Below are 25,291 nucleotides of genomic sequence, written 5' to 3'. Positions count from 1 at the left end.
AAGAAAGGGGATGGAGGAAGGACAGATGGAAGGAAGGAAGGACAGACGGAAGGAAGGAAGGACAGACGAAAGAAGGAAGGAAAGAAAGAGAGAAGGAAGGAAGGAAGGAACAGTTAAAAACAGACGGGGTCAATTTGACCCGGGAGAACGACACGAAGGTTAAAGTATTTTCAACAAAAAGTATTTGATATTTTGTGTGTTGACAGTAACACACATCTATAAACTGGTTTTATCGGCAATATTTCTGTAATTATGGACTTATGGAGAAAAGTGTTTTCATGGTGTGTGTGTGTGTGTGTGTGTGTGTGTGTGTGTGTGTGTGTGTGTGTGTGTGTGTGTGTGTGTGTGTGTGTGTGTGTGATATGTGTCGCCCCTGTCAGTGTGTGTGTGGTCATGTTTACAGCTGGGTCGTGTCACCAATCAAACCTCCGTACTCATCAGAGACCACAAAGTGTTATACGGTCGGGACACACGAGATGCTCAGGAATGAAAACAGTGTGTGAGTGTGTGTGTGTGTGTGTGTGTGTGTGTGTGTGTGTGTGTGTGTGTGTGTGTGTGTGTGTGTGTGTGTGTGTGTGTGTGTGTGTGTGTGTTTGAATATGTACATTTTTGGGGGTGTTTCTTTCTTTCTTTCACACACATGCACAGGAAGTACATTCCAGCTCTGCGTCTCCTCCTAACGTGACATTTTGTTCTCTCTCTCTCTCTCTCTCTCTCTGTCAGTGTCTCTCTCTCTCTCTCTCTCTCTCCTCTCTCTCTCTCTCTCTCTCTCTCTCTCTCTCTCTCTCCTCTCTCTCTCTCTCTCTCTGTCAGTGTCTCTCTCTCTCTCTCTGTCAGTGTCTCTCTCCTCTCTCTCTCTCTCTCTCTCTCTCTCTCTCTCTCTCTCTCTCTCCTCTCTCTCTTTCTCTCTCTCTCTCTCTCTCTCTCTCTCTCTCTCTCGCCCCTCGTGGGACTGACAGTTGACATCTGTGTGTTGTTTTTTTTGTGTGTTCCTCCTTCAATACATCTTACAGTTAAAGTCTGCGGTGCGTTCGCTGTCTGCCCATCAATGAGGAACAGAACAGGCTCGTCTGTCTGGAGGATGAAGGGATTTCCCTCCACATGCCATCGGACAGTTACGCTTTAAATCTTAAAGGACGACAACAGATCGCCTTTTATTGTTTCACAGGGTGGAAAAACAACTTCCACACACGGCTGATCTATATTAAAGCCCAGATTTTTGGTCAAAGTTTCTGTTTATTTCTGCCTCATGTTGTGCTTTCTATCATCCCGACAGATACAGGAATAAATCGAAAATCTCCTCTGGGACACGAGTCCTCAAAAAATGTGTGGCCTTAAATACTTTTGTTTTATTTAGACAGCACAGTGGTTCATTTGAAGTTTGTTTTGATATTGTAGAAAATGTGTTTTGACCTCTTGGGGAAATCTCGAGAGTGTTTAAAAATGATCTTGAATAAATGTAGACAAGTGTTAAATGTGCTCCAAATGTTGAAATATGAAGTAAAATCACAACACATGAGTTTAAACTTTACTAAATGATCTTAACCATAGTCCTAAATCTTAAATCTTAAATCAATATTACTGCTTTTAGTTCAGATTATCCTGCACAACACAATTGAATTTGTTGTATTTACACAGGCGACCGAACGAGGTGCCACATTTATCTCCAATCAGCACCATGTGTGAACTGGCTGACCGAAACTCAACAAACCAACAACAAATCAGAGCCTGAAATTGTTAAATAATACCATATGATTATGATTTTTTACTGGTAGTTCTTCTTTTTTTCGGTAAACTTTGAGATGTGTTTTTCTGCTTTTACCACAAACTTCTCCAGCTGTGTGGATGTTTTTTAACAACCGGACCACCTGCTGCAGCTAGTAACTATAAACACCAGTAGCTTGAGAACTGTAGCTTATAATAATAGAAATCAGCTATACATACAACCTGATCTGAAATCACTATACTTGCATATAGATTATTTGTTCTTCTGTTGCCTATTATCTAGTTAAAAAGAGTACAGTGTGTCTAGCTTAGATTGGCCCTTCGTCAGGCACAAATGCATCAAATTGACTAAATAGTCTTCGTCCCTTCTAGGAATGTGGCTACAAGCACATCGCCAACCAAATGTAATAAAAATACGTAGACAAATCCAGAATAAAAAACAGTTGCTGGACCATAGAAGTAAATCTGTAAAGGCAGAAGAAAGTCTGCAGCTCCCAATGCAGGTATAGTTTAGTGGATATCCCCTTAAAATATACCTGCATTTGGATATTTTTAAGGGAGCCTTTTACAGTGTTTGAGTCTTTCACAAACACAGAGTAACTATAATTTTTTTAGTGACAGGAAGGATGTGCATATATTTAATACGCTGATGACTTTTAATCTAATTGAGACATTAAACTGCAGCATACTGCATTGAAGAAGGCTTTAAACTAGCGATTGAGACCATAAACACATTTTGAAAACGTTTACTGAGGTTAGAAATCAAGTGAGAAGTTGGTGAATTCTCCATTGACTTGTATAGAGACGGAAGTCCTTTTGACACCGAAACGGTCGCCCCCTGGTGGCCTTTTGATAGAATGCAGTTTTAAGTTACTTCCGCGCTGGCATCATTTCAGAGGACCGGAAGTCCCCGCCTGGTACGAGCACACACCAACACCTCCGCTGATTAGAGCTTAAACCACACTTCTACATGTTCTATCTGGTCTATTTTACTACCTGTAAAATCTACAGTAGTTTAGTTTAATCACCAACAACATAAAACATAAAACCAACAGTAAAATAAACCAGTCAGCAGAAATGTTGGACATCTTGCGGAGGACATGATTGAAATACAAAGATTATTTGTCTTTGTTTATCATGATTAAATCTATCCATCGGTCTGTTTTTGACGTTTTAATCTGATGCATTTGATTGGTGTCTAGTCCAAGACAGTAACGTCGAACATTTTAAAGCACATATAAAAAATGTACTCAGTAATAGATAAATTTAACTGCAATGATGCATTTAATGTAACTAGCTACTTCATTTAAACCATACTTAAGTAAAAGTAAAATTACTGACTTTGAAAAAATACTCAAAAAAGTAAACAAGTAAACAAAACAGCTTCTCAATTACAGTAACGTGAGTGCTTGTAATTCATTACTTCCACCTCTGAATCTATTTCTATCTCTACTGAATTATTGGTTTTAACCAGGTGGGGAGTTCCGGTCCTCTGGAATGATGCGAACGCGGAAGTAACTTAAAACTGCATTCTATCAAAAGGCCACCAGGGGGCGACCGTTTTGGTGTCAAAAGGACTTCCGTCTCTATACAAGTCAATGGAGAATTCACCAACTTCTCACTTGATTTCTAACCTCAGTAAACGTTTTCAAAATGTGTTTATGGTCTCAATCGCTAGTTTAAAGCCTTCTTCAATGCAGTATGATGTTCATTTGGGACATTTTGGCCTCCCTGATTTTATATTTGACAATAAAGCAGGGTATGCATTAGGGCGTGGCTACGTCGTGATTGACAGGTTGATTGGTTCACAGGTTCAGGAGGGCGCCTCATGCTCCTCCTGATGCCCATATAAGTAGAATCCGTGTTTTTATTTTTCCCTGCATGCACCTGAAATTTTCAAGATGGCGCTGCTCAGATCCGAAACTATTGGCCTCCGAGCAGCAGTCCACAAACCAATGAGTGACGTTACGGATGTTAGGTCCATTTCTTATATACAGTCTATGGTTTTTACTCCCGTTCTCATTGGCTGTAACAGTCTGTCACTCACCGCCGTCGTCCAGTCAGAGAGCTGAATCCGGTGAAGGAGCGGCTCCTGTGGATCAAACCTCCATCGGAGGGACAGTCGAATCTCAGCTTCACCGACATCCTGAAGAGACAAAGAGAGAAAGAAAGAGAGAGAGAAAGAGAAAGAAGAGTTTAAAGGAGGACTGAGCAACATTTTAATCATATTTGAGGGGTGTTGCAAACTATTTCCCATTAAATTCCAATTAACCGCACCCACACATACTCATCATCAGCTGAGTCATAGAAGATGACGCTACAAGCGATTGATCCGTTGATAGATTTATTTTGCCAGACCTCCATGACTTCAACCACACTACTTCCAAACCAGTGACATTACACTAATCGCAATAAGTTTTTTCAAACTTCCAAACCAGCATTTTCAAACATAAACCAAATTTCAAGTGGCTGACTCAAGATTTCCCAATTTATTTATTTTTTTTAACAAATTCCTCTTCAGACCTCGGAGTTGTGGCATAGTTTAACGAGATTAACAAGAAGGCATTTATCACCAGCCTGAGGTCAGAAAACTGTTAAATCTTTAAAAAAAAAATTAGTTTCTAGCAATTATTTTAGCTTTCGTTGAATGGTGGTCTAATATGAAGAGGTAAGAATAGTTGCTCTAGTTTTTCTTTTTTTTTAAATATATTACTGCTGTTATTGGTTTGACTTTGTTGTTTATTTCCACTTCATTTACTTAACCCTTCTGTTGTCCTCCCGGGTCAAATTGACCCCATCTCTTTTGACTGTTCCTTCTTTCCTTCTTTCCTCCATCGCTCTCTTAAATTTTTCCTTTGTTCTTCCCTCCCTCCCTTTTTCTTTGCTCCCTCCTCCTTCCATACTTCCTCCTTCCTTCTCTCCTTACTTCCTTCCCTCCTTACTTCCTTCCTCTTTTCCTCCCTCCCTCCTTACTCCTTTCCTTCCTTCCTTCCTTCCTCCTTTCCTTCCCCCCTTCCTTCTCTCCTAACTTATTTCCTCTATTCCTCCCTCCCTCCTTACTCCTTTCCTTCCTCCCTTCCTTCCTTCCTTCCTTCCTTCCTTCCTTCCTTCCTTCCTTCTCTCCTTACTTCCTACCTCTTTTCCTCCCTCCCGCCTTACTCCTTTCCTTCCTTCTTTCCTTCCTTCCTTCCTTCCTCCTTTCCTTCCTCCCTTCCTTCTCTCCTAACTTCCTTCCTCTATTGCTCCCTCCTTCCTTACTCCTTTACTTCCTTCCTTCCTTCCTTCCTTCCTTCCTTCCTTCCTTCCTTCCTTCCTTCCTCCCTTCCTCCCTTCCTTCTCTCCTAACTTCCTTCCTCTATTGCTCCCTCCTTCCTTCCTTCCTTTCCTTCCTCCTGTCCTTCCTTGACCTGAGGACAACAGGAGGGTTAACACACACACAGACATTTGTACATCTACCACTTTTTGAGGATCCTCATTATCATAATAACCATGATCCCAAACTTTAACCATCACAACCACACATCCAACCAAAGATTACCCTAAAAATAGGTCATAAAAAACCCAAAACAGCCCTTTGAGGAAGCGAGAACCAGACAAACTCCAAAGGTTGAGGTTACAAACTTTGAAGAACAAGAGAACACACACACACACAGACAGTAAACCTCACTTATTCCCCCAAACAGGAAACAGAGATCCAACATCTTTGTGACACACCAAGAAAAAAAAGAGCCTCAGACAAAAGAGTCACGCTAACTACATACATGTGTGTAAACCAACACAATCGCTCTTTCTGGTAGTTTCAAGCCAAGTGCCTCAGATGGCAGAGGATCATTTTAGGGTAAAGTCCCTGTTCGGGGTTTCACACTTACAACAACAGGCGTGTTTGGCCTCTTTAAAGAAGTACGTACGCGCCCCTCGAAGTCTGGCAGAGTCCTCCCTTACAGAGTATTTAAAAAATGTAACAGAGGAGCAGGAGCCAAGAGACTTTATGAGGTGTGGCTTCATAGATACAGAGGTGGTCATGTGGGGGGGTTGTAGGGACATGGAGGACACCAAAAGACCACTATAAAGTAAAGAAAGAGTTTGGTGGCACTTTGACGGTCACTAGAAGCACATTCACGGCTTCTTTTTGGTACCTGTGTTGCTTTTGGGCTTGCAGCTCTGCTACGAGAGGGTCTGTGTGCATTTGTGTCTCTTTATGAAGAGCAAATATAGTTGTAGTCAGAAGTGGAACAATGCAACTCAAGGCCTGGTGTCCAAACCAAACAATACTATAACTTCTAGATGGGCACTTTGTTTGTTGCGTGCTCATACAATAGACTTCCAATTACAGATCTACAAAGTCTTCTTCATTAGGAGCAGGTGTGCTTGTATTCAACTTATACAACATTTTTACCCTCTTTCCTCCGCATCGACTTTCACGTATTTTTATTTAGTTTGATTTTCCCCCAACTTTATAGAGTAAATGTTTGTTTTGTTCGGAGATGTTGGTGCTATAGTGCGACATCTAGTGGCTGAACGATGTGTTACTGCAACTTCAAAGGCAGTAAGGGAGAAAAAAGGGTGGCACAACCATAGACTGCATATAAAATGGACGTAACATCCGTGACGTCACCCATTGGTTTGTGGACTGCTGCTCGGAAGCCAATAGTATCGAATCTGACCAGCGGCATCTTGAAAATTTCAGGTGCATGCTGGGAAAAAAAAAAAACGGATTCTACTTATATGGGCATCAGGAGGAACATGAGGCGCCCTCCTGAACCTGTGAATCAATCAAACCTGCCAATCACGACGTAGCCACGCCCTAATGCATACCCTGCTTTATCGTCAAATATAAAATCAGGGAGGCCAAAATGTCCCAAATGAACATCATACTGCATTGAAGAAGGCTTTAAACTAGCGATTGAGACCATGAACACATTTTGAAAACGTTTACTGAGGTTAGAAATCAAGTGAGAAGTTGGTGAATTCTCCATTGACTTGTATAGAGACGGAAGTCCTTTTGACACCAAAACGGTCGCCCCCTGGTGGCCTTTTGATAGAATGCAGTTTTAAGTTACTTCCACGTTGGCATCATTTCAGAGGACCGGAACTACCCGCCTGGGCGCAACGTATAAAAATGTCAATCCGTGATGAGGAATAGGTGGTATTAAACTAAATCCCATCATGTATAGTCTTCATACACAGACAAAAAAAGAAGCTTAGTGGAAGTTTAGTAAGGATAAATCATCTTTCTGCATGCTCACATCTATAGATTTTATATCTCATCCCTCGGCCATTCTGATCTCTCTCACAGCTCATAATCTCCTTCCAGTCATTTCTGTTCACATCAATCAGTCACATCTAACCAATAGCACAGTGACACACACATTCATTGTCAGCTGTATCAAATTGCAGCTGTCCCTTTTAAATATGTTTTCTCCCTTTCTGCTTTGGTGCTTTCTTGATGCTGTTTTGCTACGACTCACCACCACCACCTCTCCATCACTGCCCAGTCTTCCCAGATTCACCACTTCATCAACCTCATTAACCTCAGTCTCAGCAGAAAGTCATCAATCGACCACGACCAGTGTTTTGGACTCCATGGAGGTTGGTCTATCTTATTATCTTACTACTGTTCAACTCAAAATCTCCCTGCAGAGTCCAAGCACCAAAGACTTTTGACGATACCTAATCTTCAATATCATCTGTATAATAAACATCTCTTTTTTGCTTCATTCTCTGGTCTCTCCTCTCCGCAGTCTGGATGCCATCTGCTCCGAGCTTTTTCATGTGTTTCCTGTGAAATATGAGGTTGGTTGAAGTTAAAACAACAACTCTATTCTTTACGTGGTCATCAGCTGGTTTTTTCTTCTAAATGAGTCTAAATGATCCTTTTTTAATGGTAGTTTACTATTCCCATGTTTCTATTGTAGAAAGAAAGGATCAATCATCGACCAAACTCAAACTCAGCATCTTTATTATGACCTGATGATGATTGATAAACATCATGAACGTGCAGTTTTACTGATTGTCTTGGCCAGTATTTTTCCCAATTCTTTGTGTTTCCTGTGCAGTTCAGAGCTTTTACCAATAATAGTATGTCAAAAAAATATGCTGCCAGTGAAAGTAGTTCAGGATAACCCAGTTTTGGAGTCCTGACCCAGAATGTAAGAAAAACTACGGTCCCTGATGCCAAAACCAATCAAGCAGTCGCCCCTAGCAACCACACATAACACACATGGATGGAGAAACCAGGTCTGGTGATTCTGAACCCAAGTGAACACATAATACTACACTACAGGCACCTTTGGTGCTCATTATCCTCATTACCTTCCCACCTACGTGTCTCCCAGTGGAGGGAGTCACCGGGAAAAAGGTTTTTGTTTTTCAGGGTCAGAGAATCCCATGACAAGAACATACTTACTTAACCCTCCTGTTGTCCTCGAGTCAAGGAAGGAAGGGAGGAAGAAGGAAGGAAGGAAGGAAGGGAGGAAGAAGGAAGGAAAGGAGGGAGAAGAAGGAAGGGAGGAAGGAAGGAAAGGAGGAAAAAGGAAGGAAAGGAGGGAGGAAGAAGGAAAGGAAGGAAGGGAGGAAGAAGGAAGGAAAGGAGGGAGGAAGAAGGAAGGAAAGGAGGGAGGGAGGAACGAAGGAACGAAGGAAGGAAGGAAGGAAAGAAGGAGGCACGGAGGAAGAAAGGATAGAAGGAAGGAAGAAAGGATAGAAAGAAGGAAGAAAGGAAAGAGAGAGGAAGGAAAGAAAGAGAGAAGGAGCGAGAGAGGAAGGACAGACGGAAGGAAGGAAGGAAGGAAGGGAGGAAAGAAGAACAGTCAAAACAGACGAGGTCAATTTGACCCGGAGGACGACACAAAGCTTAAGATGAATATGATCTAAAAAGAAAAAAAAGAGGATGAGGAATCTCGGCCAAAAACTTTGAGAGATGTTTTACTTTTCCAGGCTATAGGTTCAGTTTTATGGGGACACAGAGGAGATACGTCAACTTCCACCGTGTCTTATGATGATTTGTCTCTGAATGAATTCTATCAACGGTCTTGAAGAGGTGGAAAGTAACATTTACTGGGAGGACTGGGAGTTTGTTTACCTTATTTGAATCAAGGGTCTTAGGACAGACGGTGTCATCAGCTGCACAGATTGTAAAATCATTAGAGGCACATTTCTGTTTTGTGGTTTTTGGCTATAAATAAAAATGACTAGTGTATTTTATTTTAAGATGCTTTACCTGAGTAGTTTCATTTTATGCTGCTTAATACTTCTACTCTAACTTTTCAGAGGGAATTATTATTGCTTTTTTTGTCGCTTCCTTCCTTCCTTCCTTCCTCCTTCCTTCCTTCCTTCCTTCCTTCCTTCCTTCCTTCCTTCCTTCCTTCCTTCCTTCCTTCCTTCCTTCCCTCCCTCCCTCCCTCCCTCCCCTCCCTCCTCCCTTCCTTCTTTCCTCTGTCCTTCTTTCCTTCCTTCCTCCCTTCCTCTTTTCCTTTCTCCCTCCCTCCCTCGTTCCTTCTTTCCTCCCTCCCACCTTCCTACCTTCCCTCCTTCCTTATTTCCTCCGTCCTTACTTCCTTCCTTCCTTCCCTCCTTCCTTCTTTCCTTCCTCCTTCCTTTCTGTCTTTCTTCCTCCCTTCCATCCTTCCTTCCTCCTTTCCTTCCTTCTTCCCCCCTACATCATTCCTTCCTTTCTTCCTTCCTTCCTCCTATCTTTCCATCCTCCCTTCCTTCCTCCTCCCTCCTTTCCTTCCTTCCTTCCTTCCTTCCTTCCTTCCTTCCTTTTTCCTTCCTTCCATCCATCCTTCCTTCCTTCCATCTTTCTTCCCTTCCTTCCTTGACTCCAGGACTACAGGAGGGTTAAACACTGGTGTGATATTCTTACACTGTGTTATCGGCTGTGTTATCGGTAGTTTGACTTGAGTTTCATTGACTGTCTGGGACCTTCGGAGCCTTTTGAGCTTTTTTTTTTTATCAAAATGGCCAATTCACCTCTTTCACTTTACTGAATGAATTCATCATTCAATGCTCCACTCTTTTAAAGGTCAACTTAAATTGCAGAGTTTTTGTGTTATTTAAACGTTGTAGGTAATCTATAAATGTCTGTGTAAGTTTCATTACCAAGAGATTTGGATTCATGTGCTTGAAAACCTGAGAATAATTTACATTACAGGCCTCGTAGGAAAAACCTTTGAAGTACTATTTGCTGAGTATAGGCTTTAATAAATGCCTTATGCTCGGAGGGATCCGTTCAGCTGTGTGAGCTGAGAGAGGCAGAATAACACAGCTCAATCCTGGCCGAACGCCACATTAAGCCAACTGTAACAAGTGATGTGAAGAATGTAAAACACATCACGCCATCAAACAAGCACAAAGTCTATTTCTGCCGTCACACATTACATCCATCTACACCTGTCGGCTCTGGTTTTACTCCTAACATTTAAACAAAATTCACCTGGAAAAAGCTTTAAAATCACATCATATATTTGTCTTGTTTTACTGCACTTTGACAGATTTCTGCATGTTTGAGTCTGAAAAATTGCTTTTTAAATTGAACTTTTTGGGACTTGAGTCCACCTGTGTGTTCCAGCTTTGTCTCTAACTTTGTGTTTGTTCAGAGGAATTGAAGGATTTCCTCTGAACCACTGAATCATCGCCACATGTAGTCATGAAGCAGACAGACAAGACTTTTAGGAGGACGAGGAGGAGGAGGGGGGAGAGAGAGTTGTGGTTGTTAGTTGGATTTTAAAAGGAAGAAACAATCGGCGTAATGAGTAAACAAGAAAGAAAGATAGATCGGGTGTTGTGGAAATGAGAAAAATAAGGAAAATTACAAGACAGATGAGCTATAATTAGAAAACAAGAAGATATACAGTACATCATAAAGGCAGCAGATCAACCCTAAACAGCTGTGGAGAACAAGCAGAGCAACACACACACACATACACACACACACACACACACACACACACACACACACACACACACACATACACACACACACACACACACAAGAAATGTCCCAGATCTCCTTTAACAATTAAAATCCTGACACACCCTCTAGTCTTGTAAATGAGCTGTTTAAAGGGGCTCTGGGTCTCACACACACACACACACACACACACACACACACACACACACACACACACACACACACACACACACACACACACACACACACACACACACACACACACACACACACACAGAGACAGACAGACGCACAGCTGAAGCTGCTCGGGACCTCCTCTGTTTACACTGAGAGAGAGTCTGCTGGAAAAAGAGAAATAGAGCAGAAACATGTTGAGAAGTTACATCTGACTGTAGACGGAGACAGAAGGAAAGAGAACGAAAGAAAATATAATATCTGAGCAGTGTTCATGAATGGAGAATGAACTCATTAGTCAGAAAGTGTCATTCTTAATTTTATTAGTTTGTCTAAGATGTTCCCTCAGCCCTATGTTCCCCTATTTCTAAGAAATGTTCCTCCCATCAAAATTGGGCCCTATGTTCCCACAGCACTATGTTCTCTAAGCCCTATGTTCCCTCAGCACTATGTTCCCTCAGCCTTATGTTCCCACAGCCCTATGTTCCCTAATCCCTATGTTCCCTCAGACCTATGTTCCCACAGCCCTATGTTCCCTCAGCCTTATGTTCTCTAAGCCCTATGTCCCCTCAGCCCTATGTTCCCTCAGCTCTATGTTCCCTCAGCCATAGGTTTCCTCAGCCCTATGTTCCGACAGCCCTATGTTCCCTCATCCCTATGTTCCCACAGCCCTATGTTCACTCATCCCTATGTTCCGACAGCCCTATGTTCCCTCAGCCCTATGTTCCCTCATCCCTATGTTCCATCATCCCTATGTTCCCTCATCCCTATGTTCCAACAGTCCTATGTTCCCTCAGCCCTATGTTCCCTCATCCCTATATTCCCTCAGCCCTATGTTCCCTCAGCCCTATGTTCCTTCAGCCCTATGTTCCCACAAACCTATGTTCCCACAGCCCTATGTTCCCACAAACCTATGTTCCCACAGCCTTATGTTCCCTCAGCTCTATGTCCCCACGACCCTATGTTCCCTCAACCCTATGTTCCCTCAGCTATATGTTCCCTCATCCCTATGTTCCCTCAACCCTATGTTCCCTCAACCCTATGTTCCCTCAGCTATATGTTCCCTCATCCCTATGTTCCCTCAACCCTATGTTCCCTCAGCCCTATGTTCCCTCAGCCATATATTCCCTCAACCCTGTGTTCCCTCAACCCTATGTTCCCTCAGCCCTATGTTCCCTCAGCCCTATGTTCCCTCAACCCTATGTTCCCTCAGCCATATGTTCCCTCAGCCATATATTCCCACAGCCCTATGTTCCCTCAGCCCTATGTTCCCTCAGCCATATATTCCCTCAGCCATATGTTCCCACAGCCCTATGTTCCCTCAGCCATATGTTCCCTCAGCCATATATTCCCACAGCCCTATGTTCCCTCAGCCCTATGTTCCCTCAGCCATATATTCCCTCAGCCATATGTTCCCTCAGCCCTATGTTCCCACAGCCCTATGTTCCCTCAGCCCTATGTTCCCTCAGCCCTATGTTCCCTCAACCCTATTTTCCCTCAGCCCTATGTTCCCTCAACCCTATGTTCCCTCAGCCCTATGTTCCCTCAGCCCTATGTACCCTCATCCCTATGCTCCCTCATCCCTATGTACCCTCATCCCTATGTTCCCTCATCCCTATGTACCCTCATCCCTATGTTCCCTCATCCCTATGTCCCCACAGCCCTATGTTCCCTCAGCCCTATGTTCCCTCAGCCCTATGTCCCCACAGCCCTATTTTCCCACAGCCCTACGTTCCCTCAGCCCTATGTTCCCTCAGCCATATGTTCCCTCAGCCCTATGTTCCCAAAGCCATATGTTCCCACAGCCCTATGTTCCCTCAGTCCTATGTTCCCTCAGCCCTATGTTCCCTCATCCATATGTTCCCACAGCCCTGTGTTCCCTCAACCCTATGTTCCCTCATCCATATGTTCCCTCAGCCATATATTCCCTCAACCCTGTTCCCTCATCCCTATGTTCCCTCAGCCCTATGTTCCCTCAGCCCTATGTTCCCTCAGCCCTATGTTTGCCTACTTAACATTGTTTTGTGTTGTTGTTGTTGTAACTTGACAACATTGTAAATGAGGATTTCTCTTCAATGGTCATTCGAGGTAAAATAAAGGTCGATAACAGTCAGTGGAGCAATAATTTCCAACGTGAGCCCCAGCACACTTATTTGAAGGCCTAAATTTAGCGCTTGAGACCAGAATGACTCACAGAAAAACAGAGTAGTTCTGGAGAGAAGCTGAGACTTTTTGAATGGGAGTCAGTTGGAGCATGTAGCACCCGAAGGGTTTTCAGCACTGGCTTCGGCCTCAGGCAGACGCTACTCGAATCATAAAGCAAAAGCAGCATGATTTCAGATTACATGTTCATTACTTTTATTGTAGACAGTTTTTAAAATTACAGAAGAATGATGTGATAAAACTTGCTTTAGCGTCTTCCTGTGATTTTCAGAGCTGTGCAGAAGAAAGTTGTAAAAGTGAAAATAAAATTGACGTATCATCATTTTCTAAGTTGTTTTTTTCCACATCGAGCAGCAACGTTATTCACTCATTTGGAGTCATGGTGAATATAAGTCCAATATTCACTCTCGTTTAGCTCTGTTTTTACTCTCTATCAACTCCTGAGGGAAATATCCAGCTCTTTGGCTACTTAATGCTTCACTATGTTTCTACATTTTGGCAAATAAAACAATATGTGGATTATGTTTTGATCATTTGAAAAAGTTTAATGTGTTAACTCAACAATTTCCTCTTATTTAATATACTTTTTTTTTTGAACATACATAATTATTTCGCTCATTTATTTTATGATTTTCTTTTCTTTTTTTCTCTTTTTACATCCTGCTGTTTTCATTTAAACCTGCACCCCGCCAGCTGATTTCACTGAAGATTGATGATCTGCTGTTTGGCTGGAGGTGTGCAGGCCTGCTGACTGCAGCTGGTGCAGCTTTTTGTTGGATGACAATCTGCAGCTTTTTGTTTGAATCTTCTTGATTGAAAAATAACTGCGAGTCGGCAGCCTGTGAGTGAACAACACAACTGAATAATGAACATGTGAACAATATATAAAAACCTGTTATAAAAATGTTTAAATGTTCAAAAGAAATAAATCAAACCTGGAATGTGACTCAAATGTGAAAATGTGGGAGGCACATTCCAGGAGTGATGAAGAATTCAGGGAGGATGAGGACGGTGTGTGTGTGTGTGTGTGTGTGTGTGTGTGTGTGTGTGTGTGTGTGTGTGTGTGTGTGTGTGTGTGTGTGTGTGGTGTGTGTCCACGTCCACGTGTTTCTGTTACCTCCCGAGGACCTTTCTACATTAAAAACCTTTCAGGAACACTACTCCTCACTAGGTCCAAAGCCTGGTTCTTATGAGGTAAAAACATCTTATCTAAAGGTGATTTAAGTCATAAGATCATTTAAGTGTGAATTGAGGTTAGTTTAACCTTTGTTGACCCCGTCTGTTTTGAATGTTCCTTCTTTCCTCCCTTCCTTCCTTTTATCTGTCCTTCTTCCCTCCGTCCTTCTCTCTTTCTTTCCTTCCTCCCTCCTTTCTTCCTTCATTCCTTCCTTCCTCCCTCCCTCCTTTCCTTCCTTCTTCTACCTTCCTTCTTCCTCCCTTCCTTCCTTCCTCCCTTCCTCTTTTCCTTTCTCCCTCCCTCCCTCCTTCTCTCTTTCTTTCCTCCCTCCCTCCTTTCCTTCCTTCTTCCTCCCTCCCTCCCTCCCTCCTTTCCTTCCTTCTTCCTCCCTTCCTTCCTTCCGCCCTCTTTTCCTTGCTTCTTCCTCCCTCCCTTCCTTCCTTCCACCCTCCTTTCCTTCCTTCTTCCTTTCTTCCATCCTTCCTTATTCCTCCCTTCCTTCCTTCCTTCCTTCCCCCCTCCTTTCCTTCCTTCCTTCCTTCTTCCTCCCTTCCTTCCTTGACTCGAGGACAACAGGAGTGTTAAAGTCAGGGTTAGTCATGAATAGGTGATGGTTAAGGTTATTTGGACAATTATTCAATGCTTAGTCAATTATTAAATGCCTGTATTATCACTGCACAGCAATACAACGAAATGATGTGTCCCCATTGGCTGATAATACATGAAAAAGCAGCAAGAAACTATATGCATAAGACAATGTGACACATAAAAGACAACATTTGGATAACAAGTACAGCTGCAGAATCTAGTTGATTCATGACTAAAACTGTGTGTATGCACAACGTTAGACACATGCATAGACCTCATTTTCATCAGATTTATAAAGCTGTGCATACTAATGTTTCTGTCTTATAAATCTCAGTCATTGTGGAGCTGGATGCATGTGCACAAGTTTAATTTCCACTCCTACAGTTTATCCATAAATGCACAAAGACACGCCCCTGAACCAGCTGTTTTCATACCAGCTCGTACACCTGTCAATGAAAGAAGACGTCCAGTTTGACAGATCGTGTTGCACCAACGACGTTCTCCAACAGCCACAACAGCTGTCTGTATGTGCGGCTGTGCATCTCCCTTATAGAGTTCATATCACACATCACTCCTGCCCTGCAGCAACTTCATTGGCTCCCTATCAAATCCCGCATTGACTTTAAGATTCTACTCCTCACTTACAAGATCCTTCACAACCTGGCACCATCATATCTCTCTGAACTGATTCACATTTACACACCTTCCCGAACTCTCCGATCCTCCTCCTTTGCCAACCAGCTCTTTGCCCCATCTGCCAACTTAACTACCACCATGGGGTCAAGAGCCTTTAGCCGATCTGCCCCCCGCCTTTGGAACTCTCTCCCACCAGACATTCGCACTTCTGACTCTGTTTCCACCTTTAAATCCTGCCTGAAAACGCATGCAAACACGTTCTTGTTTATTTATTGTACTGATGCACTTTATAGTCACATTCATATTTATTCTTTATCTTTGCACTAAACGTTACCTGATTTATATTGTTTGATGTACTGTTGTTGTGTTTTATGTGCCTTGTAAGGTGTCCTTGTGTGCTTTGAAAGGAGCCTTTAAATAAAATGCATTATTATTATTATTATATCATTAATTCAGTTCATGGAGCTGTAAACCGTCTCAGTAATGTAATCAATGATTTGTTTGTAGCTCTCTTATATCTAAACTGACTTTACATGGTGTGATACAACTAAGGATACAATCACAGAATCAGTACAGCTACTTATCAACCCTAAAAAACTAACAATGTTTAACTAAAATATTTAATCTCTCACTTTATATTTCATGTTCACCTCATCATGTTAGCCTCAGGGCATGTTAGAAAAAACATGTACACGCCTGAGGTAAACACATTCTGGGTTTATAAATACCAGTTTCTGTGCAAGAAATGGTGAATGCATGTGTTTTGTGTGTGTGTGTGTGTGTGTGTGTGTGTGTGTGTGTGTGTGTGTGTGTGTGTGTGTGTGTGTGTGTGTTTGTGTGTGTACATCGATTATGCATCTGGCACCTGGTGTTAAAAAATTAGCCTTGACCTGCAAGTGATTTACGGGTTCCCATGTGGTGAGGAGGCGGGAGGTTGGGGCCTGTGTGTGTGTGTGTGTGTGTGTGAGAGTGTGTGTGTGTGTGTGTGTGTGTGTGTGTGTGTGTGTGTGTCTGGCAATGAAGTTGTAAGCATGCAGCAGACCCTAAAAAGAGGCCTGTACATCATCTATGGTGATAAACACACACACACACACACACACACACACACACACACACACACACACACACACACACACACACACACACACACACACACACACACACACACACACAGTTTAAAAGTCCATGTAAAAGTCAAACAGAAGGAATTGATTTTCTTCTCTCTCTCTTTCTCTGGGTGTGGTGTGACTTTGTGTTTTTTAATGTGGTTTCAGCTTCATCTCATTGCATAATTACTCTCCTCTAACTAACTTATAAGCGTCATTTCACTTCCATGTCCGCCTGGATTTGACTCCGCATCGATCAGTTCCTTCCCTCAGTCACAGCAGGGTTGAATATATATCAAACAAACAGATTAGTAAGGGGACAGCAGACTCATACAAGCCCGGGAAATCCTGACAAGTCAACGGGACTCGTGCAAGAACAACAGATTGTTGATTATAAGGATTTGTGGCTTTATTCAATTTATTGTCACACAAAATACAAACTCCACCTGTGGTCCAGGAGCCTCATTCGGTCACAAAAGAAGCGTACACCACTTTCTAAGCAAACTTTAGGATCTATTAAAAAAACAACTTGATGGCCTTTCTCGGAAACGTTGACACAAGCATATATATATCAGGCGGGGAGTTCTGGTCCTCTGAAATGATGCGAATGTGGAAGTAACTTAAAACTGCATTCTATCAAAAGGCCACCAGGGGGCGACCGTTTTGGTGTCAAAAGGACTTCCGTCTCTATACAAGTCAATGGAGAATTCACCAACTTCTCACTTGATTTCTAACCTCAGTAAACGTTTCAAAATGTGTTTATGGTCTCAATCGCTAGTTTAAAGCCTTCTTCAATGCAGTATGATGTTCATTTGGGACATTTTGGCCTCCCTGATTTTATATTTGACGATAAAGCAGGGTATGCATTAGGGCGTGGCTACGTTGTGATTGACAGGTTGATTGGTTCACAGGTTCAGGAGGGCGCCTCATGCTCCTCCTGATGCCCATATAAGTAGAATCAGCGTTTTTATTTTACCCAGCATGCACCTGAAATGTTCAAGATGGCGCTGCTCAGATCTGAAACTATTCGCTTCCTAGCAGCAGTCCACAAACCAATGGGTGATGTCACGGATGTTACGTCCATTTTATATACAGTCTATGATATATATATATATATATATAAACTGAAAAAATGAAAAACTGAGCATCAGATGGCAGAAGCGTGAAACATGGAAACGTGGCTGTCTAGAGTCAGTGTTTGGTTTGTCCGTCCTGGGCTACTGTAGAAACATTGTGGTGCAACATGGCTCTGTCTGTGGAAGAGGACACATTGCCTATGTAAGATATAAAAGGGTCATTTTAAGGTATCGTAAAACACAACGATTCCTATTTTCAGATGATTGAACACTGATTAAAATGTATTCATGAATACTATATTCCATTTCTGCCAAATCTGTTCTGATAGATGCCTCTAAATATAACACACTGCACCTTTAAATTTCCATTAAAATACAAAGACAAGGACTTTTCCACTATACAGTTCCAGCACTACTCGACTCGACTCTACTCGGTTTTTTTTGCGTCTCCATCAGGGATAGTACCTGGTACCTGGTACTTTTTTAGTATCTGCTCTGGCGAGGTTCCAAGCGAGCCGAGCCGATACTAAATGTGACGTAAACAGACTGCCGGCCGCTGATTGGTCCGAGAGTCACTTGAAGAGTCATGAGCCGTCCCACACAAGAACCAAACCCGGCATTTTTAAATACCAACAACAGCGTTACAGCGATTCGGCTCAAATTTCTTACTTTGTGTGAGACAGAAAGCCTCATACAGCAGCAACACCATCGCCTCCATGTCCTCCATTGTTTATGTGTTTGTGTCGCGTATAAAACGAAGTCACGGCAGTTTCGCGGAGCCGTGCTATGACGACCCTGCCCACGTTGAGTAGGTACTATAGTAATGGAAAACGTCGTTCCTGGTACCAAACCTAGTCGAGTCGAGCCGAGTAGTGCTAGAACTGTATAGTGGAAAAGCGCCAATATACTACTAACGCCTGTGTGTGTGTTTGTGTGTGTAACAACATAAGGAATAGCTTGAATCTCTGTTTAAACATGACATATCCCTTGGGTCCTGGTGTGCGTATGTGTGTGTGTGTTTGTGTGTGTGTGTGTGTGTGTGTGTGTGTGTGTGTGTGTGTGTGTGTGTGTGTGTGTCAGGGTGGTATGGTGAATCTCTCTTTTAGTGAAAACATGGTTATAGTTATCTTGTGTCCCCTCTTGTCTGTTCTCATGGTTTTGGTTTGTCTCTTCCTTTCTTTTTTTTCTTCTTCTTCTTTCTGGCTCACAGATGATCTCTGATCATTATAAGACAGCTTTAAATTACTTTAATCGCTCCTCTGGGACTTTACCCAATTTCCAAGTAAATAAAACCAACAAAACAGCTTTTATCTTATTAAGAGAATCAAATGAACTGATATATCTGAGGAGAGTCAGTACGTTCAATTGCTATAAATTATCAGATCAAAGAGATTCTTCACCAATACAAGAGAAAGAGAAAGAAGAAGTGCTTCGATTGTGAAACATTTGTTAATTCTTCAGGGTTTTTTTTGTTTCTTTGTCCAGTTTTAGATCCTCACTGATACGCAGTCGTCACTTTTGGCTCAGAGCCAGACGAAAATGGATCGGTTCACTGCTGAAGGGGTCAGAGGTCACGTATGACTCACGTCCCCCAGGGTGAAGAACTATGCTGTTCTGGATAGAAAACACACACACACACACACACACACACACACACACACACACACACACACACACACACACACACACACACACACACACACACACACACACACACACACAGCAACTCTGTCTCCGTACATATAAGACTAAATGGTTTGTCCTACTTTTTTTTATGACTTCGCATATTAAACATGATCACTGCCTGGATTATGTTCGCAGGCGATGATTGAGTTAAATGTATGTAGGGAGGAAAATAACGATGTTCACACCAGAGACCAGAGTTTAGATGCTGAGTGCTGTCTGGGGTTAGGTTTAGGTTATAAAAGCACTATGGTTAAGTTTAGTAAAAGATTTTGGTTTTGGTTAAATATTTAACCCTCCTGTTGTCCTCGAGTCAAGGAAGGAAGGGAGGAAGAAGGTAGGAAAGGAGGGTGGGAAGGAGGGAGGAAGGAAGGAAGGGAGGAAGGAAGGAAGAAGGAAGGAAAGGAGGGAGGGAGGAAGGGAGGAAAGGAAAGAAGGAAGGGAGGCAGGAAAGGAAGGAAGGAAGGAAGGACAGAGGAAATAAGGAAAGAAGGAAGGTAGGAGGGAGGGAGGAAATAAGGAAGGAGGGAGGAAGGGAGAAAAGAAAAGAGGAAGGGAGGAAGGAAGGAAAGAAGGTAGGGGTAGGAAAGAAAGAGAGAATGAGGGAGGGAGGAAGGAAGGACAGGAGGAAGGAAGAAAGGGGGATGGAGGAAGGGAAGAAGGAAGGGAGGAAAGAGAGAGGAAGGAAAGAAAGAGAGAAGGAGGGAGAGAGGAAGGAAGGGAGGAAAGAAGGAACACTTAAAACAGATGGGGTCAATTTGACCCGGGAGGACGACACGAAGATTAAAGGGACAGACACGATTTTTTTAATGATTTTCTGTTACTTATATACCGCTATGATGTTGGATGTCATACATTGGCAAAGGTATTACTGAGGTGAATGTTTGTTAAAAATGCTCCCTGGAAGACAAAACCCTGCTTTGAATACTTCATTTGCGATGTCACCTCTACTTCCTCCTGTTCATGTTGTCCACTCTCCTATTTCTGATGAATTTGAGAAGTTTGTATTTCGGGTAAGTGTTTTCCCTCTCTGTTTTAATAGCTTTTATTTAGTATAGTGTAAGAGTGAATTTCTATGCATTGTAAAAGAAAATCAATTAAATCAGACAGTGCTGTGTTGCATTGATGAGGGAGCAGAAAGTGCAGAAAGAGTCCAGAAGACTGGTACATGTGTTTTTATGTCTTCTGCAGGAGCAAATAAATGCATGAAAACAACCCCTGACTCATCATTATCCACACCTGATCCAAACCTGTTACATAAAGAACAAGAAAAAGAAAAAGAAGTGTAATTCTATTAATGCTGTTTCTTCACCCAACCAACCGTGCCACCAGAAGTCTGCAGGGATGCAGCGTCCGGGCTGACTGGGAGCGAGACCTTAAAGAAACAGAAGCTAAAACATAATTCACATATAATGTCTCATGCTTCAACTCACTGAAGATGTAAGAAAGGCTTTGATCTTTCCCTAACCCTTAAAGGGAAAGTATTTATATTCTGGGGCTCTACTGGAATGTGGAATGATTTAAATAAACTATTTTAGTTGATTTACAGTTTTAAAAACCTTCTTATGTATCTTATACTGGCTTTTTATGCAGCCCCTCAGTTCAGCCTCTGTCTGAAACAAGCCGTTTTAGCTCCTGTCTCTTTAAGGCCCCTCCCCCTCCTCCTGATTAGCCCACTCTGTTCTGATTGGTTAGCTTCTTCCTTCAGCTCGGGAGGCTACAAACAAACAGTACAAGCAAGATTTCACTTCTTCTTCTCCTTCTTCACTTGAAATGGCAACTTCTTAAATACATCTGTACATGTTTGAAGCCTGAGTCAGATTCAGAATATGAGACCCATTAAACAACCTCATCAAAAACAAGGACTATGGAGCGACTGACTGTTTAAAGACTTGCACTATGAACTGATGTCATCTCATTAGGTAAGTAAAAATATAAATTAATCAAACTGGCTAAAACCTGGGAGCATTTTTACATATGTTCACCTCAAGTTTTGGAACTTTTATCACGTTTTATATAAACATCGAACATCATAACAAGATATAAACGATAAAAAACCCACAAAAAGCAGAATATGCTGCAAGTGCATAAACATTACCACAGAACAGCTTACTAATAATGTTTAATAATAATGTTGTATGCTAGTCAGTAAGAGTGGATGTTGTACTGCAAGATCAGATTTTTAAGAAGTGAAATATGTCGTCACTGAAAGTTTTACTCATAGACTCAGTATCAACATTTTTAGGAATTGCCAAATATGGACAATACTAACAACCCATTAAACAACTTTATTAACAAAGGCTACGAATCAACCAGCTGTTTATTGACTTGCACAATGAACTGACGTCTCATCAGGCAAGTAAGAAAATTAAAAAAGTAAATTAATTCATTAAACTGGCTGAAACCTGGACTTTGTCTTTCAGGCAGCATTTTTACATACGTTTAATATAAACATCGAACATTACAACAAGATATAAACGATAGAATATCACAAAAATGCAGAATATGTCTCCTTTAATTTAATGCTGCAAGTGCATAAACATAACCACGGAACAGTTTAATAATAATATTTCATGCTAGTTAATATAAGTGGGTGTTGAATTGCAAGATCAGATAAGATTTTTTATGAATTGCCAAAATTGTAATCAACATTTTCTTATTATTTTGGCAGAAATTTCGTCATTTCATTAGCGGAACATTTCCTGCAGAACATACAGTACTCTCTCTGTTGCAACCTCTTGATTTGTTCTGTTTGTTACGAACATGTCAAACTGCCTGAGATGGAAGAAATAAACATTTTGTAAGAGGAAGGTTTGGCTATAAACACTAAAATCAGGGGTGTGGACGAACATCATTTATCTTCTTCTCTATCCAATATTATGTTGCATCACTGATTTATAATATTTATCTTTGCTTTTTGGCCGATTTTAACTTTTTAAAAAGGCGTTTTGGTCACGTCTCGATACGTTTGATGGTGTTTGGTTTATAAGGGAGAACTGAACTAAACTATCACTACACAGAGTTAAAGGAGCAGTACGAAGGATTTAGTGGCATCTAGCAGTCAGGTTGGAGTTTGCAACTAAATTAATAATAACGCTGCGTTTCATTTACCTCGGAAGTTGGAAGTCAGAGTTTGATTTGTTCCAGTTTAGGGGTAGAAAATATTATAAATATTGATCGCAATACTAGTTGATAAAAATGCATTTCGCTGCATTCAAACACTTAGCAAAACGTCCACAGATAGAAGTTGAACGTTGCCGTGTGTACGACTGATTAAATGAGACACAACTAAGACAGAATGGCTAATAAACAGGATATTAATACAACTTTCTTTCATCTTGGATTTTGAAGTTCAGCATATCACACCTAAAAGAGTCAATGTGGTATTAACCCTCCTGTTGTCCTCAGGTCAAGGAAGGACAGGAGGAAGGAAGGAGGAAGGGAGGAAAGAAGGAAGGAAGAAAAGGAGGAAGGAAAGAAGGAAAGGAGGAAGGAAGGAAGGAAAGGAGTAAGTAGGGAGGAAGGAAGGAAGGAAGGAAGGAAGGAAGGAAGGAAATGAGCGAGGACGGAGGGAGTGAGGGAGGAAAGGAGGAAGGGAGGAGGAAGGGAGGAGGGAGGGAGGAAGGAAAGGAGTAAGGAGGGAGGGAGGAAGGAAGGAAGGAAGGAAGGAAGGGGTAAGGAGGGAGGGAGGGAGGAAGGAAGGAAGGAAGGAAAGGAGTAAGTAGGGAGGAAGGAAGGAAGGAAGGAAGGAGGGAGGGAGGGAGGAAAGAAGGAAGGAAGGAAGGAGGGAGGGAGGGATGGAGGGAGGAAGGAAAGGAGTAAGGAGGGAGGGAGGAAGGAAGGAAGGAGTAAGGAGGGAGGGAGGAAGGAATGAAGGAGAGAAGGAAGGAAGGAAGGAAAGAGTAAGGAGGGAGGGAGAAAGGAATGAAGGAGAGAAAGAAGAAAGGAAGGAAGGAAGGAAGGAAGGAAGGAAGGAAGGAAGGAAGGAAGGAAGGAAGGAAGGAACAGTCAAAAGAGATGGGATCAATTTGACCCGGGAGGACAACAGGAGGGTTAAGTGGTGGACTGAAGCTTTAAATACATAATTTTAAAGGTGTTTTAAATCAGACTTTTTTTCGCCCACAGCTGAGATTCTGTTTTCGAAGCACTCGATCGGTTGTTGTTTTAAGTGAGTGAATTAGCGCTGAACTCGAGTTCTGTTAACATCGGCTTTCAACAGTCTGCTGTCAAAATGTTTATTGGAAGAGAAAGAAAAGGTCACGTCAGGAAAGAGGGAAGAGGAGGAGGAAAGAAAAAGGGAGTTGGTATTCAGGGTGATGGGAAGATGTGATGAATTATAAAGGATCCGTTGACATATTGCTCCCAAAGTGCAGCAAGAAGAAGAAGAAGAGCTCAAAAAATGAAGTTTGTCAAATATCAGCTTAAAAAAAACAGGTATTAAAAAGTTTTGCATCATATTTTTTTATCTTTTTATGCTTTATAATGTTGACTGGTTCATTTTTAGGAAGTTTGGTTCCTCATCTGTTAAATAAGACGATACCAGCAGCTGTTTAGCTCTTAGCACAGGGAGGTCAAACATGAGGCTCGTTGGCCAGAACCGGCCCTCCGAGGGGTACAATCAGGCCCACTTTCCTTCTTCCTCTTTTACTTCCTTCAGTCTGTCCTTCCTACCTTTCTTCCATCTTTCCTTCTTTCCTTCCTTCCTTCTTTCCTTCCATCTGTCTTCCCTTCCTTCCTTCTTGTCTTCTCTTAATTCCATCTGTCCTTGCTCCCTCCCTTCCTTCCTTACTTCTTTCCTTCCTTCCTTCCTTCCTTCCTTCCTTCCTTCCTTCCTTCCTTCCTTCCATCTTTCCTTGTCTTCCTCCTCCCTTCCTTCCTCCCTTCCTTCCATCTTTCCTTCCTTCTTGTCGTCCTTCCTTCCTTCCATCTGTCCTTCTTTCCTTCCTTCATTCCATCTATCTTTCCTTCCTTCCTTCTTTCTTTTCCTTCCTTCTTTCCTTCCCTCTGTCTTCCCTCCCTTCCTTCCTTCCTTCTTGTCTTCTCTTCTCTTCCTTCCATCTGTCCTTGTTTCCTTCCTTCCTTCTTTCCTTCCATCTGTCTGCCCTTCCTTCCTTCCATCTTTCCTTCATGTATTCTCTTATCCTTCTCCTCTTTCTTTTCCTTCCTTCCTTCCTTCCTTCCTTCCTTCCTTCATTCCTTCCTTCCATCTTTTTAATGATCCGGCCCACATCAGACCAAATTGGATTTACAATGTATTATTTATTGAATGAAAATGAGTTTGACCCTTCTGTCTTTGCACAGACGTAACAAAATCCTTCCTACCAGCACGTCTAAATCTAAATTCTCACTAACTACCATGTTATATCTTATTTATTTAATCCATATAAAAACTAAACATTTCACCATTTCACAATTTCACCATCAGTCTATATAGTCGTCTATATCTTTCTGGGAGCGGCTGCCAGACGGCTAATGAAGACTTGAAGTTGAGTTTCTAGTTCTGGCCAACAAATCTGTTTTTTGCTAAGTTGGTGAAACCGGCTGCTGGCTGCAGCTTCAGTCTGAGTGTGCAGATGTGCAGATGTGCAGATGTGCAGACGTGCAGATGTGCAGATGTGCAGCGAGATAAACACATTTATAACAAAAGACAGCGGGTTTGCACGTGCCCACAAATGCAAACTCATGTAATTCATATTCAAGGTTGGGAAGGTTACTGTGGAAATATAATAGGTTACAGATTACTAGTTACTCTATTTAAAATATAATTAGTAATGTAACTTATTACATTTGATTACTTTTCTAACCATGTTTTCAGCTGTTAGGGTAAATGTTCCTTCCTTCCATCTGTCCTTCCTTCCTTCCTTCCTTCCTTCCTTCCTTCCCTCCTTTCGTCCTTCCCTCCTTCCTTCCCTCCTTCCCTCCATCTGTCCTTCCTTCCTTCCCTCCATCTGTCCTTCCTTCGTTCCTTTTGTCCGTCCGTCCGTCCGTCCTTCCTTCCTTATTACCTTCCTTCCTTCCTCACTTCTGTCCTTCCTTCCTTCCCTCCTTCCCT

At 42.1% G+C, this 25,291-nt stretch overlaps 1 protein-coding gene across 1 annotated transcript in view; it reads right to left on the bottom strand.

Annotated features, from left to right (window-relative positions):
* Positions 1-25,291, bottom strand: part of ripor3 (RIPOR family member 3) — a 97,703-nt gene that overhangs the window by 32,200 nt on the left and 40,212 nt on the right. Inside the window, 2 exon segments of the mRNA XM_062414629.1 lie at positions 3,149-3,215; positions 3,773-3,871. Coding sequence (XP_062270613.1) covers positions 3,149-3,215; positions 3,773-3,870 — 165 coding nt within the window. The 5' untranslated portion in view covers position 3,871.

Source organism: Scomber scombrus, chromosome 3 (assembly GCF_963691925.1).
Source record: "Scomber scombrus chromosome 3, fScoSco1.1, whole genome shotgun sequence".
NCBI classification, from domain to species: Eukaryota; Metazoa; Chordata; class Actinopteri; order Scombriformes; family Scombridae; genus Scomber; species Scomber scombrus.
This window is presented reverse-complemented; position numbering and strand designations above follow the sequence as displayed.